This window comes from Orcinus orca, chromosome 9 (assembly GCF_937001465.1).
Source record: "Orcinus orca chromosome 9, mOrcOrc1.1, whole genome shotgun sequence".
NCBI lineage: Eukaryota > Metazoa > Chordata > Mammalia > Artiodactyla > Delphinidae > Orcinus > Orcinus orca.
This window is the reverse complement of record NC_064567.1, coordinates 23929233-23942799: the sequence shown is the minus strand read 5'-3', so window position 1 is coordinate 23942799 and position 13567 is coordinate 23929233. Positions and strand designations below refer to the sequence as shown.

General features: G+C 42.4%; 1 protein-coding gene across 1 annotated transcript in view; it reads left to right on the top strand.

Annotated features, from left to right (window-relative positions):
• SND1 (staphylococcal nuclease and tudor domain containing 1) overlaps window positions 1-13567 on the top strand; it is a 418878-nt gene that overhangs the window by 151401 nt on the left and 253910 nt on the right. The window contains exon 11 of the mRNA XM_004265475.3: window positions 5044-5133. Within this exon, the coding sequence (XP_004265523.1) occupies window positions 5044-5133 (90 nt within the window). The remainder of the gene's footprint in view (window positions 1-5043; window positions 5134-13567) is intronic.

Sequence of the window (13567 nt, the reverse complement as noted above, 5' to 3'; positions counted from 1 at the left end):
CAGCTTACATTGCCCTGATTATTAATGAAGTGATACCTTTTTTTATACACTTAATGTCCAGCTGCAGTTCTTTTGTGAAATGCCTGTTCGTACCTCTTGGCCAATTTTTCTCTTAGATAGTTTCTCTTACTGATTTGTTCTTCCTTCCTTTACTGAGTAAATCAAAGTAACGAGAGAACTTCCAGCAACTCACTACCACGTGTACCCACCTAACAGTACCTGCATCCACACACCTAAAGGTGAATTATTGGAGCTCCTATGGAAAGCCACCCCCTCCTTACCTATGCATTAACAGTTCTGTCCTCTTCTGTCTGCATTATCACTTATTTGCTTTCCACAGGACCTTTGCCTGTTATTTCACCCCTCTGAAACCAAAAACCAAAGCCCCTTCTCTTCACCTTGCTTCCTCTGCCAGCTGCCACATAATCTCTTGGTATTTTGTAGCAGAACTTTCTGAAGTATCGTATGTACTCACTTTCTCCACTTCTCCTCTTCCTGTTCCTAGTTCCAGTCAGGCTCTTGCCCCTACTGCTCCACCAAAATTAATGTTGCCAAGTTACGGCCGACCCTCACTTAGCTTGATCCAACAAGCGGATCTTAGTCCTCAGCTCATTCACCTTGCCTTGTGTATTGGACACAGTTGGTCTTTCCCTCCTCAATTCACTTTCTTTCCTTGGCTTCCAGGACATAACATTGGTTGTTTCCTCCTGCTGAGATCACTGATTGCTCCTTCTCAGTCTCCTTTTATACATTCCGTCTCTTATTCCTTACCTTTCAGTGTTATAATGCCTCAGTCCTCTGTCCTTTTCAATCTCGTAGGTTTAAATACCACCTATATGCCCACCACTCCCAAATGTAAATTACCAGCTCAGAGCTTTCTTCCAAACTCCACACTGCCTACTCAAAACCTCCACTTGAGAGTTTAGCAGGCCCGTAACCAAACTCCTGATCTCACCCACCTGCCTCTACCTGTGGTCTTCCTCATCTCAGGTGATGACCCCACCTATTATTCCATTTGCTCAGATAAAAAAAACCTTGGAGTCATGCTTGATTTCTCCCTGTTTTCTCATCTCACATTTCATCTATCTACTTTCAGAATATTCCCAGATTCTGACCACTTCTTACCCCTTCACTGCTCTTCCTTGATGTAATCTAACATCATTTCCCACCCAGATTAATGCCATAATCTCCTAATTAGTCTCCCTTTGTTCTCTCTCTTCCTTGCTGTGGTGTCTGTTCTCAGCACATTGACCAAAGTAATTCCTTCAGATGTTAAGTCAGATGTGTGACTTTGTCCGTTGTTCTCCCCTCTGGAACTCAGCTGTAGCCACAGTGATGTCTCTGCTGTTCCTTGAACCCACCAGTCATCTCCTAACTCAAGGCTTTTGCATTGGCTGTCCTCTCTGCTTGTCTCTAGATGACTACATCCCATACCTCCTTTGAGTCTTTGCTGAAATGCAGTGTGATCAGGGTAGGCCTCACTGAGAAGTTTGCAGCCGTGGCTCAGTACTCCAGCTCTCTCTTATCCTGTTCTGCCTTGTCTTTATCTTGTTTCACTCATCAGCTACTGAGTCTGTGCTTTGGCCTGTCAGTTTGTTCATGATGCTTTTTCAGTAAAGAACTGTTTAAAATTTTAGTGAAGCCACATTCATCAATGTTTTCATAGTTTGTGTTTATTCAGCCTTGTTTTAATAAATCCTGCAGGATCCTAGGGTCCAGTAAATTTTTTGGCTACAGTTTTTTGGCTGCTAGATGGGCTAGATTAAATTTAGCCTGAAACGGAGTTGAGAATAAGACCTTGATTAGGAGTCCCTTCCATTCCCTCCAGATGAGCATTAAACAGAGACCTCATTTTGGCATGATAAGCTCCTGTTCAAAAAAATAAATAAATAAAAAGCCAGGCATGCCTTTTAGATGCTGAGATTGGGCCTCCTTCCCAAACCAAGGAGAGGTAAAGATGATTGAAGTTATCTCTAAAGTGAGTCATTGCAGGGCCTACATACAATGTCACTTCTCAGGATGAACAGTGATTACAGCACATATTGGTTTGTGTATTATCCGCCCACCAGATAAATCAAGCATTCTTTTCTATTTTTAGTTTTAAAGTATTTCCATGTAGATTAGAATCTAAACTAGGTAGTCCTTTTTAGCAGGCAAGATTCAGCTAAAGTCTTGTTTTCTCAGAATACATTCCAGAGATTTCAAAGGCTTTTATGTACCTGGTAATTTGCAGGAATTGCTTTTATTTTGTAGTTTCTTAGGGACTTCTAATATCTCTCTTGTAAGGTGTTTGCACATGTCAATAGCTACTAGATCTTCAGGGTTAGAGTAACAAAATGACTCTGTTTTCACTTGTGGTATCTTGTTTTCTGCTCGTGCTATTAGTTCTTTCCGAGCTTCATGAGAGACATATAATCAGACTCAAGTCACCCTGTTTTTCTGTCGGAATGTTTGGTATACTATTTATTTTCTTTCCTTCTTTTGAGAGTATCTTGGCTTGGCCCAGTCCTGTCGAGCATCTTTCTTGTTCACACTGCCATGTTCACACATTTAGCTGTATCTCATCCCATGATCTTCATCTGAATGCCTATTGAAACTATTTCTTACCATTCCTTGTTTTGGAGTTCCAAACAAGTGACATTGCCTTAAACCTCTATGGTGTTTCAGAATAAATAGGGTAAGGTTCTGATATCAGGTTCTGTGGCACATCATAAGGCTGTGTAAGGGAAATGTCAAGTATTTTGTTCAATTCATTTAAAAAAACATTGTTCACTTAGTGAATCACACAGCTCCTCTCTGTGAATAGATTGCCCTGTATTGCTAGGGGAATATGAATACATTGGGACTTCCTTATTCCTGATGGCTGATTCTGGTAACCATTGATATTTGTCTTTATTAAAAATCCTGTTCATTACTGGCACCTAGCATCTTCTGTCTAGCAGGCATTCTTACACTATCATTAGTGTCATTATAACTATTGTAGGGCTCCTCAGTAGTGACCCACTATTTTCATCTGGCTGCCTGGATGCTTATAAAATATCCATAATCCTATACATCTGCCCTTTTATGTTGGCCAGCACTCCCTCTAGCCAGGCAGCTCTTATTTGTCCCATTTTCCTTGTTAAGGAAAACTTTGTTATTTCTTTAAAGATTTTCATGTTTCGGGCCGTACTTCACTTATTAGGCAGTGATCATGGTTCCCCATGACTTTGATCAGAGTTTGGAAATCCCAGTTGCTCCTGTTCAGAGTGTGGAGATTCCCACGCATCAACTCTGAGAAAGGATAAAGATTCACCTTCAGTTCTAAAGGTGCCTTAAGTTCTTTGAAGAGCATGAGAATGGTGCTGCTGCCTTTATTTTTTTTTTTAAGCCAGAGAAATTAGAAGACAGGTGGATGGTGAATGTGAAGCTTGAACTCAAATAATTACGTACATTCTTGGTGATATCAGTGAATTGAAATGTTTAAATGATGTGTTTTGGACACCAAGGCTTGCTTTGGGTCTAGGAGGAAACCTCTATTTCGATGCCCTTGACCTCAGAATTGTCATTAGTATTACTTTAAATATGGGGGTATTAAAATGATAAATGTTCTTTATTTGAGAGTAGTTGGCTATTTAAGAAAACATAATTTGAATACTTTAAGTATAGAATGAATTATATAGAGATCTTGTGTCAGGTGTGTAAAAGATGGCAAAGCAAAGTTGAGGCCAGGTGGGCTAATCATACAGGATGGGGAAGCAATGGTGTGCATCTAGGTTAGGGGTTATGGCTTAATTTTCTCCTTTTTTTCTGATCCCCCCCGCTCAAATATCTGTTCATGCAGTCCTGTCCTTCTAGCATACTTGCTCTTGTATATTATTCTGCATTTTTCTTTTGTGGTAGTACATCCAAGTATTTGAGTTTATACTATGAGGGAGTACTGTATACTTGGTTCTGGGATCACAAAGGACAACAGAAAAGGACAGGGTCTCTGTTCTCATGCAACTTAGGAGCTAGTGGGAGAGACATTAATCATACCAACCAATTTAGCCAACATCTCCCAATTTCTTGTACACAAGCTCTAGTCCTCCATACGCTGTCCTCCCCCTGACTGCAAACTTCTCGGGTTCCTTTGCTTTTATCCCCTCTATCCACTCCCTTGTCAGTCACCTATTAATTTATTTTTTAAAGAGATTCTCCTAGCTCTTAAGTTCCTGTCAATTCCCAGTTCTGTTGCCTTCATCCAGACCCTCTCTCATCATCTCAGTTATACTGCTCAGAGCCCCTCTTTTGGGGGAAGTCTGGGCCCCAAGAAATAATGAAGGAATTGGCTGCTGAAATACTGTTTATTCCTGCCTCCCTCCTTTTGCTTGTCTTTTTTTCCCCCCAACTCTAATTTTCTTTCTAGTTTTTTCCTATCCTGCAAACTCATGTTAAGTCCCACCTTGTCAATGAAACATCTCCTGATTACTTCTTTCTAGTTCCATGAATTCTAATAGCACTTAGTCCCTAGTCTATATCACATAATTTAGCACTTATTCAGAACTGCTTTGTGTTACTTCATATCTGCAGGATTTCTTCTGTTATTGTTAGGTTACAAGGATTTTACATCCAAGAGTATAACATACATTTACATAGTGCTTTGTCTGAGGCTAATAGTTGGTAGGTGTTTAATAAAGGCTTACAGAGTAATAGAATGAGATTTATAGTATATCTGTAAATATTAGAAGGACGCTAATACTCAGTAAGCTGCTTCTATACTGCAGTTTATATAGCTCTTTCCCTGTTGATGAACATTTAGGTTGTTTCCAGTTGTGTAAACATTCCATTGCTTATTTTTGAGCCTGTCATTTGGAAAAAGATGGTCTTGTTCCCTGTAAAGCATTTAACCAAATACTTTGTTAATCATTTACTGTATATCTAGCAATTATTCAATATTTGTGATACTGGGAGCTAGAGCATATTTCAGGTGTGTTGTCATTATCTCGCACTCTTGGCTGTGTTCATGTGTCAGTTTTTGCTTTGTTTTCCCATTCCTGATGTGGTATTTTATTTTGCTTTAAGGATAAGAACAAGAAACTGCGTCCCCTCTATGACATTCCCTATATGTTTGAAGCCCGGGAATTTCTGCGAAAGAAGCTTATTGGGAAAAAGGTAAGTGATGGCAGAAACATAATTTGCAAGTGGTTAGGGGTTGTTTTAATCTGGGCTCTTGTGATGAAATCCCAGAGAGCAGCAAATGACTCTCCTCCACCAAGTTAAGTAGTATTACTTTGATATGAAGAGAGGCGTGCCTCTGTCTCAGGAAGTGGCATCCCTTGGGAGAAGTTTAAAATTGGGGCCCTGACCACAGTGTGATTTCCAGGGCTCTCACGGCATGTTCTTTCCAGGGTCCAGGCTCAATTCCAGTCTCAGTAATTGCATATTGCCCTGAGCTCCATCCACTTCCATTAAAGCAGAGTAGCTCTCTGCTTCTCTCCAGCCACTTGAATTAAAAGTCGGGGCTGTGGGATTTGCTAATGAAAGAAAGTGGCTGCTTTTTTTCTGACTCCCCTGTTTCTGAGGAGAAGAGGGCTTTTGGAATAGGAGCCTGCCTTTTATGAAAGAGGGTGTGGTTTCCTGGTGGTTCGTTGGGAGACTTTCTGGTGTAGTGCAGCGGCTCAGAGGCCCTCAGAGGGCATTTCCTTGTGTTCTTAGAGCAGAATGTTCTATGACCTGCTGCAGAACTTGTTCTGGGAAGCTGATAATGAGCCTCTGATCTTCCACTGATTTTCCCTGACCTCCCCAACCTGCATATCCCGGACATTTCTTTGTGTCCTGGGTAAACAGAGGAAATGAATAGAATAAGTCCTGCGGTAATTGAGGGAAATCTGTTCAGAGAGAGACTGATTTGTGTTCTCCTTACTTTCCGTTGGTGGGGATTCTTCCAGGAAATGTTATGTTTTGGGCCAACTTTTATTATAGGTTCAGAAAGGTAAGGCCATTTGGTTCTAAGTCTGACCTTGACATGTGAAGCCATATTAGCATTCTTTACCTACATGCAGGTTTCTAAACGATTGGAGTTGTGAGAGGTTTGTCAAAGTACTGTAGTTACTAGAATGATAAATTATTGCAAGAGATTTTGAAGCTGGGCAAAAGATGAAATTGCTGATTTTGAGGTAGAGAAACCAAACTGGATTCCCTAAAACAAGTATTTATCTCCTCAGATTCCTTGAGAAAATAGGCTCGTTTGTCATTGTATAAAACATTGACAGAATGCTGTATTCATTCATGAAGTGTAGTGCAAATGATGGCTTTCAGCCTCTTTCAATTTCTAGATCTCTTGTTATCTGATTGAATGTCTGACGTCTGTTTCACCAAGTTGATACCATATCACTAATTTCCTGACTCATAAACAATGGCATAGAGACAAGCAAGGAATTCCCCCTGCACGTGTTCATTTCTATTGAGATCCATCCAAAACCACACTGAAAGGAGTGGCAGCGCATGTTTGCTTCGTGCACAGCCAGTTGTGTGGTGTGTATTCTGGCTTCCACCTGGTTTGTTTGAATATTGCCCTTCCCTGATTGTGCTTCGTCCCTAGGAGCAGAGATCACAGCTCAGGGTAGCAGCTGCTGAGTGGTTCTAGAAAGTTAGCCCAGGCCTCTGCTTTCAAACACTATGTGCCTGCTGGGCCTTTGTAAGTCCTCTGTCTCAGGATAAAAGAACTGACCTCCAGTGTCAGATATGGCGGCAATTCTTAAGCAATTAGGCTCCTTCTTGGTGCGAGAAAACTCATTTACTGTTTCCTCTGCATCAGAGTTGATTGGATTCTAGTTGTGCTGAGCCCAAGTTTTGTCCCCCACGGTGACACTGTGTAAACGATGAATACTGTATCCCTGCCTAGGGAGAAGGATGCAGCTAAGCTCTGCTGGGCTGGAACATTCCTGATGCAAACTGCTTTTCCTGACTCACCACCTGAAACCACTTGCCTGTCTTCTGGGCCCATCAGTTGTGACAGCGAACACCCATGTGCTTTGGAGTCTGGGAGCAGACAGGGCAGTGGCTGCCTCAGGGGGGTGGCTAGCACATCATCACACATTTCTGCCAATTCCCTTCAGACCTCTGCAGCTGTTCAGTGCAGCACATGGTGATTAAGAGGCACCGAGAGAGAGCATGTGTGCCTGTGTGTGCCTGTGCACGAAAGCTGATTAGTACAGCCTGTCACAGCTTAAACAAGATAATGGAGGTAAAAATCATCTTCTCTGCCCAGACTATTATTTGACCACCCCAGAGAGTCTATAATAAGAAGTTTGGAGGGGCTTCTAGACTGTAGAGCATTGGGATTGAAGGTAAAGTGGTGAGGTGCTTTGTTAGATCCAGTGGCCTCCATTTCAGTTATGGAAATTCACTTTGGTTCACTCCCGAGATTTAATTCTGGCTAAATGCCTTAAAGTAACCAGGCACCTCTCTGAGCCTTGGTTTTAGCATTTGTGAACTGGGAATATTATTTGCCTTTCCTCTCTCATGGATGAGAATCCAGGATAATACTAGTCATTCATGTTTTTCCAGGTGCCTGTTGCATTATGTGGTTTGGTTTTGTTTAATAATACTGCTTTCGTTTAGAATCTAGCATTGCCTGACTTTCTCAGGTCTGAGGTCAAGATATGTGAATCAGTGCGCAACTAATTTGACTGCCATCAACCCCTTGTGCAGATTTGGGTGTCACCTGGTTCCAGCTTCCACAAAATGTGTATCTGCTTGTATTGGAGTGTATATTTGTGTGTGTGTGTGTGTGTTATCTGGTTTAAGGGAGAGGTGGGTTATGTGCGTATCCTGGAAGTGTTTCAGAAGCTGTCTGAATTGCTATACTGCCTGGTAGAATGCCCTCCCCATCCCTTGTTTACCATCTTCCATCTGTGCTTTCACTAAAATATGACTAAGGAATATGCATGGAGGAGAGAACTGTCTTGCTAATTTCTTCTGGGTTTCTTCATGGTCCCAGTGTAGTGGACGCATGGAATCCTTGGTAACTTCGACATGTCCCTTCATTTTCCAGAATGGCATCCTTAGTGAGTATAAAATGGTGAGATGCCCTCCTAAGAGAACCAGAGCTAAGGTCCTCTTCTGATAGCAGGAGCAGTTTCTTTCTCTGTGTACATTTTTTTTCTTAATGTTTAGAGACGGTCAGCCCAAGGAAAGCAAGAGTTTGTGTGCCTAAGTCATTTTGCTCTCAGTGGAATAAGGTAATAATAGCTGGGATCTTCACTGGGAATTTTCTCCAGCTATTTCATAAAATCTCTAAATATTTTTTAATCTGTTTAATACAGCATTTATAAATGACATATGAATCACTGTAACTCCTGTCCCTTGATTGCAAAATTTCTATCACCATGGGAACCATTGTGTTCAAAGTTGTAACTTGTTTGGACAATTGAAGGGTCAAAAATGGTCGATGAGATGAAATTGCAAGAAGCGATGAAGCTTCAGCCCTGGCAATAGATAGGAGAGCCTGGACGAGCATCTATCTCCAGAAACTCTATCCCCCAATTCGTCTGTTCCCTAAAGGTTTTGTCACTGTTTCTGTTGATATAAGTAAATTTGGGGGATGAGGCTCATTTGTAAATCAACGGCTGCCTTTGTTTGATTTTTATGCCATTAAAATTTGTTCCGTAAACTAGGTTGACTCTTTAGGCACTAAAAATTGGGTAATTTTCTTGATAAATGCAGACGTTTGGGAAGTTATTGGGCTATGAATTAGGGAATTATTTCTAATTCATATTGTTTTAGATTGTTCTTTTTTGGAAACCTGTTTTACTTGAGGGTTGTACCTTTGGGGACGTGGGGCTCTTTGGGGTGGGTGGAAATGATTTCCATGTGTACCGGATTTACAGTTCCAGCAGGTTCAAAACTGAACTCATGGTAAACCTGGTCTGTCTAGAATGGTTGGTATTGTATGTAAATGATACTATCTCTATTCTAGGTTAATGTGCCTTTATGAACCGGGCCGGCAACCCAACCACTGTTAACAGCCTTGTTTCTATGGGATAAAATATTCTGAATGTCTAAATCAGCTGTGGAAGATAGGGCTCATTTGTTCTTTGGTGGTGGCTGCCTATGTGTGATTTTCATGCTATTCCAATATGTAGCATGACCTAAAGACTTCTGTTTTTTAAGGCACTTCATATAATGCTCATTCTAAAGAGTAGAGCTGTCATTTATTGAGTTGTTTCTTGATGGAAAAATACTGAATTTTGTTTTCACTTTACTTAATTTTCACCTCCACCCTGAAAGATGTATGTATCGTTTCTATTTTCATAGGCATAGAAACTGAAACTCATAGGAATTAGGTATCTTACCCCAGATGTCTATGCTTTTAATCATGATTTTGAATTTAAAGGCATCTGGAAAGGCCCACTTTCCTGTTGTATGTACTGAATCATGGGTAGATAGCCAGGGTCACGGTGCTTTTTGGGATACGCCAGTTCTTGTGTATAACATGTACTCTACCTGCTGTGAGAAGTTGATCCTCTTCAGCCACATCGTCCTCGTCTACAGATAGCCGCAGGTAGTAAGAGCACCGTGGATCAGCCCTCTGATTGCCTTCAGCCCTCTAGACATTATCTCATTAGTCTTTGAGATGTCCCGGTGAAGTGATGTTTCATCAGATTGTTCTTCAGAGAAACCAGTGTCAGATTACATGTTCTTCAGTTACGCAGACAATGTGAGGTCATAGGTACCTGTGCTAAGCAAGCGTGGAGCTTGATGGTCCTTTCTCTTCAATCTCTCGGCAGAGGTGAGGCTTCTGGGAGAAGGGGAAGGACAGGTCACTTTTTTATCTTGGGCCAGGGCCGCGCCCAGGTTGAGGAGCACAGGTTGAGGACTGGTCCCTGAAGATACCCGGTGTAGCCTTCCGAAGCCGAAGCCGTGCTCCACTCAGCCGGTGAGAGCTCTTCAAGGTCATGGAGCTTTTCTGAGGAGCATTCTTTCACTCTTCTCACGGGCTATATCACACGGCTATCCTGTTGCTTAAAAATACTTTTGCCATGTGTTACTTAATACGCTGTGTTAAGTACAAAGCTGGCAGTCTGGGGATTCTTGTTCTTAATTACCTCTAATGTATTTTAGTTTGGTTTTTGTAAACATTTCCTTTGTCATCTCCACATTTTCCACTTCATATTAACGTGATACACTCACGCTATGGAAAAGTCCTTTACATTAATGATCAAAACAGGCCCTAAGGTTGTGAATGCATTGTGATTTAAATCGACAGGTTTATGGGAGGTTGCTTGTCCTTGCTTTCTCAGTGCCAGCTGTTACCATCAATGTGGCTGTAAATTTTTTGAATAAATGGCTTGAAGGTATTCACCAAATCGAGTGATATTTTGAATGGCTTGTATTTTCTGACCATGCCTTTTCCAAGTAAGACTTCTCCCACTTAGACGGGCCAGGAGTGTGTCAGTGTGCACTGGAGACAAGGGTCATTGTAGATGCCCTCGACCCTTTGGCTTGACTCATCAACTCCCTTGTCTGGTGAAGGTAATTAGCAGAAATGACAGTAGCATGGCCTGTTTCTGGAGGCTTGTTCTCAGCAAGGTAGCGCTCGCCCTGCTGCCACTTAAGAGCTCTTCTTGATGGGTTTTTGGTTTTTTTATCTGCAGATTATGCAGAGTACCTCTGTGCTTTAGGGACCATCAGGGTGCTGAGCTGAGCATATAGCTCTTTGGCGAAATGTGGTATTTGTATGGTGTATATTGTAATGCCTTCTTCAGAAAGGACCTCTTAGTTAAATGAAGAAACTGGAACTTTAAACTGCATTCCTGGAAATGTCTTCTGTATGCTCACCCATGGGAAATGATTTATTAGCTACCAGAACCCTCAGGATCTCCTGTCTTTGGTTACTACTGGGCATCACGTTGTTTAAAGACTTCTCTTCCCTGGACTCCCAAGTCGCTCGTAGGCTCTGGTGAAGCCCTTACATTTATAACTGATTTTTGGTCAGCTTGTCTTTGGTCAGTGGGTGGTGAAGCCACCCACTCCTGATCTTTTCAACGAGGATTCTGAAATGCCGTCCTTGGGGCTGGAACTTTCCATGCCTGTTCTCTGCAAATTGGGATTTTATTTTAGGGGGAGATTTGTGCTGAATCAGCTCAGCTGTGTTTGGGGGTAGGGAGAGAACAGGCTTTTTTTCCTGCTTTAAAAATAACCCTTATGTGCCAAAAACCCTATAAAATGTGCTGAATTGCAAATCTTCCAACTTCCTATACCTCCTGGTTTACAGCAAATAGATTCTTCTGAGCTTAGGCTCAATGATAGTGTATAGAATATCTTACAGTGTGGACGAGAGGAAAGTGAGACTGTCCAGATGTGCTCAGTTGGGAAGGAAACCCAGCTCCTGCTATCTTTTCTCACAATATTTTTTTATTCGGTAGTTTCATCTTACAAGGGTCTATATAGGGTTAGCACATATAACTTTGCTAGTAAGAAAAAGGGTTTGGTGTTTTTGCAAAATAAGACATCATTCAGAAGTAGTGAGTCCAATTTTTAGGCACAGGCTCTTAAGGTTTTCTTTCTGTGGCCTCTGTTTTTGCTGTGTCCAGAAAGTGAGGCTCATATTTCCGGTTGCTTGAGTGTTTCTTTCCCAAGGGCATGAACAACGTGTGGGTGTACAAGAAGGTAGTATGCACAATTGTCTCTTGGTTCTAAGGTGGAAATTCCTCCAATTCTTTATTTTTTTAAGACTTTCTTGATGTGGACCATTTATAAAGTCTTTATTGAATTTGTTACAATATTGCTTCTTTTTTGTATGTTTTGGTTTTTTGGCCAGGAGGCATGTGGGATCTTAGCTCCCCGACCAGGGATCGAACCTGCACCCCCTGCATTGGAAGGCAAGGTCTTAACCACTGGACTGCCAGGGAAGTCCCCTCCAATTCTTTACAGCTGGGTGACTGAAGTGGTGTCTTAGGGCTGCAGCTTCATAATTAAGGCCATGCGGTTGTGAGCTCAAAGGCTATGTGCTCCTTGTTTTCAGGCGTTTAAAATCTGAGCGAAACTTTTGGTTCTTACTGAATCGAGTTCTTTTGTTGATATGTGGAACTGCCATTTTACTTTCACTTACCAGTTATCTTTTCTCTGGCAAATTTTCAGGTATTCCTAAAAAGCTGCAATTCTACCCCATGAGGATTGCTGGCTTGGATGGTCTTTCCTGGTGTTTTCATAATGATGGGTGTAGCAGGATGAATAGTGTCCCCGCAGAATTCATGTCCTTTTAGAACCTCAGAAGGTGACCTTATCTGGAAATAGGGTCTTCACAGATGTAATGGGTTAAAATGAAATCCTACTGGATTAGGGTGGGGTCTGAACCCAAAGACCTGTGCCTTCCTTAGAAGAGGGTAGGACACAGACAGAGAAGGAAGGACACGTGACAGTGGAGATGGAGATTGAAGTGACGCAGCTGCGGCATGGAACGCCAAGGAGATGGCCAAGAGCCACCAGTAGCTAGGAAGAGGCGAGGAAGGATTCTTCCCTAGAGCCTTCAGAGGGTGCATCGGCCCTGTGTACATCTTGAGGTCAGACTTGAGGCTTCCGAAGTCATTAGAGTAAATTTCTGTTGTAAGCCAACCAGTTTGTGGTGCTTGGGTTACAGCAACCCTAGGAAAGTAAAGCAGCGGAAATGTAGGTTAGCTTCCTTTTTTAAAAAAAATTTTTTTAATTAATTAATTAATTTACTTATGGCTGCATAGGGTCTTTGTTGCCGCATGCAGTCTTTCTCTAGTTGCAGCGAGCGGGGGCTACTCTTCGTTGCGGTGCGCGGGCCTCTTCTTGAGGTGGCTTCTCTTGTTGTGGAGCATGGGTTCTGGGCGTATAGGCTTCAGTAGTTGCGGCACATGGGCTCGTAGTTGTGGCTCGCAGTTGTGGCTCGCAGGCTCTAGAGCTCAGGCTCAGTAGTTGTGGCGCATGGGCTTAGTTGCTCCACGGCATGTGGGATCTTCCCGAACCAGGGCTCAAACCCGTGTCCCCTGCATTGGCAGGCGGATTCTTAACCACTGCACCACCAGGGAAGCCCAGGTTAGCTTCTTTGTCTATCTTGCCAGTTGACTCTTGGCTGGAGTTCTCGTTTTTCAGTTTTGTACAAGACTGTCTTGTCTTTCGGTATTTGTGTTTATTCTTTCCGTCGTTACTCCTCCTGGGCTTTAATGCCGTCCCATCTTCAGACCAGCTGATAATTGGTATAGAGTAATTAATACTTGAGAGCACATTTCTAGTGTTGTCGGTAGGCTCACCCTCGGGCTTCTGTCCTGTTTCCCTTCCTTGAAGGATGAGTGCTGATGTCCACTTAAGAGGGCTGCCACAGTCACGGGGCCTCCATCACTTGGACTTCGATCATTAGTGTTTTGAAATATGGCTCAGCCTGGGAGAAATCATTCCTGGCAGGAGCTTTTGATGAACCATGCTCATCCCATTTAAGGCTGATGAATAGGACATTAGGAATAATAAGCACCGTGTGTAACATGTCGCCTGCTCAGGGTGTGTGCTATGGGGAGCTGTGCATGAGTGTTCTTCTGTAACTACAGGAATCTCAGGTTTTGTCTTTAATCTGGTCATTTTG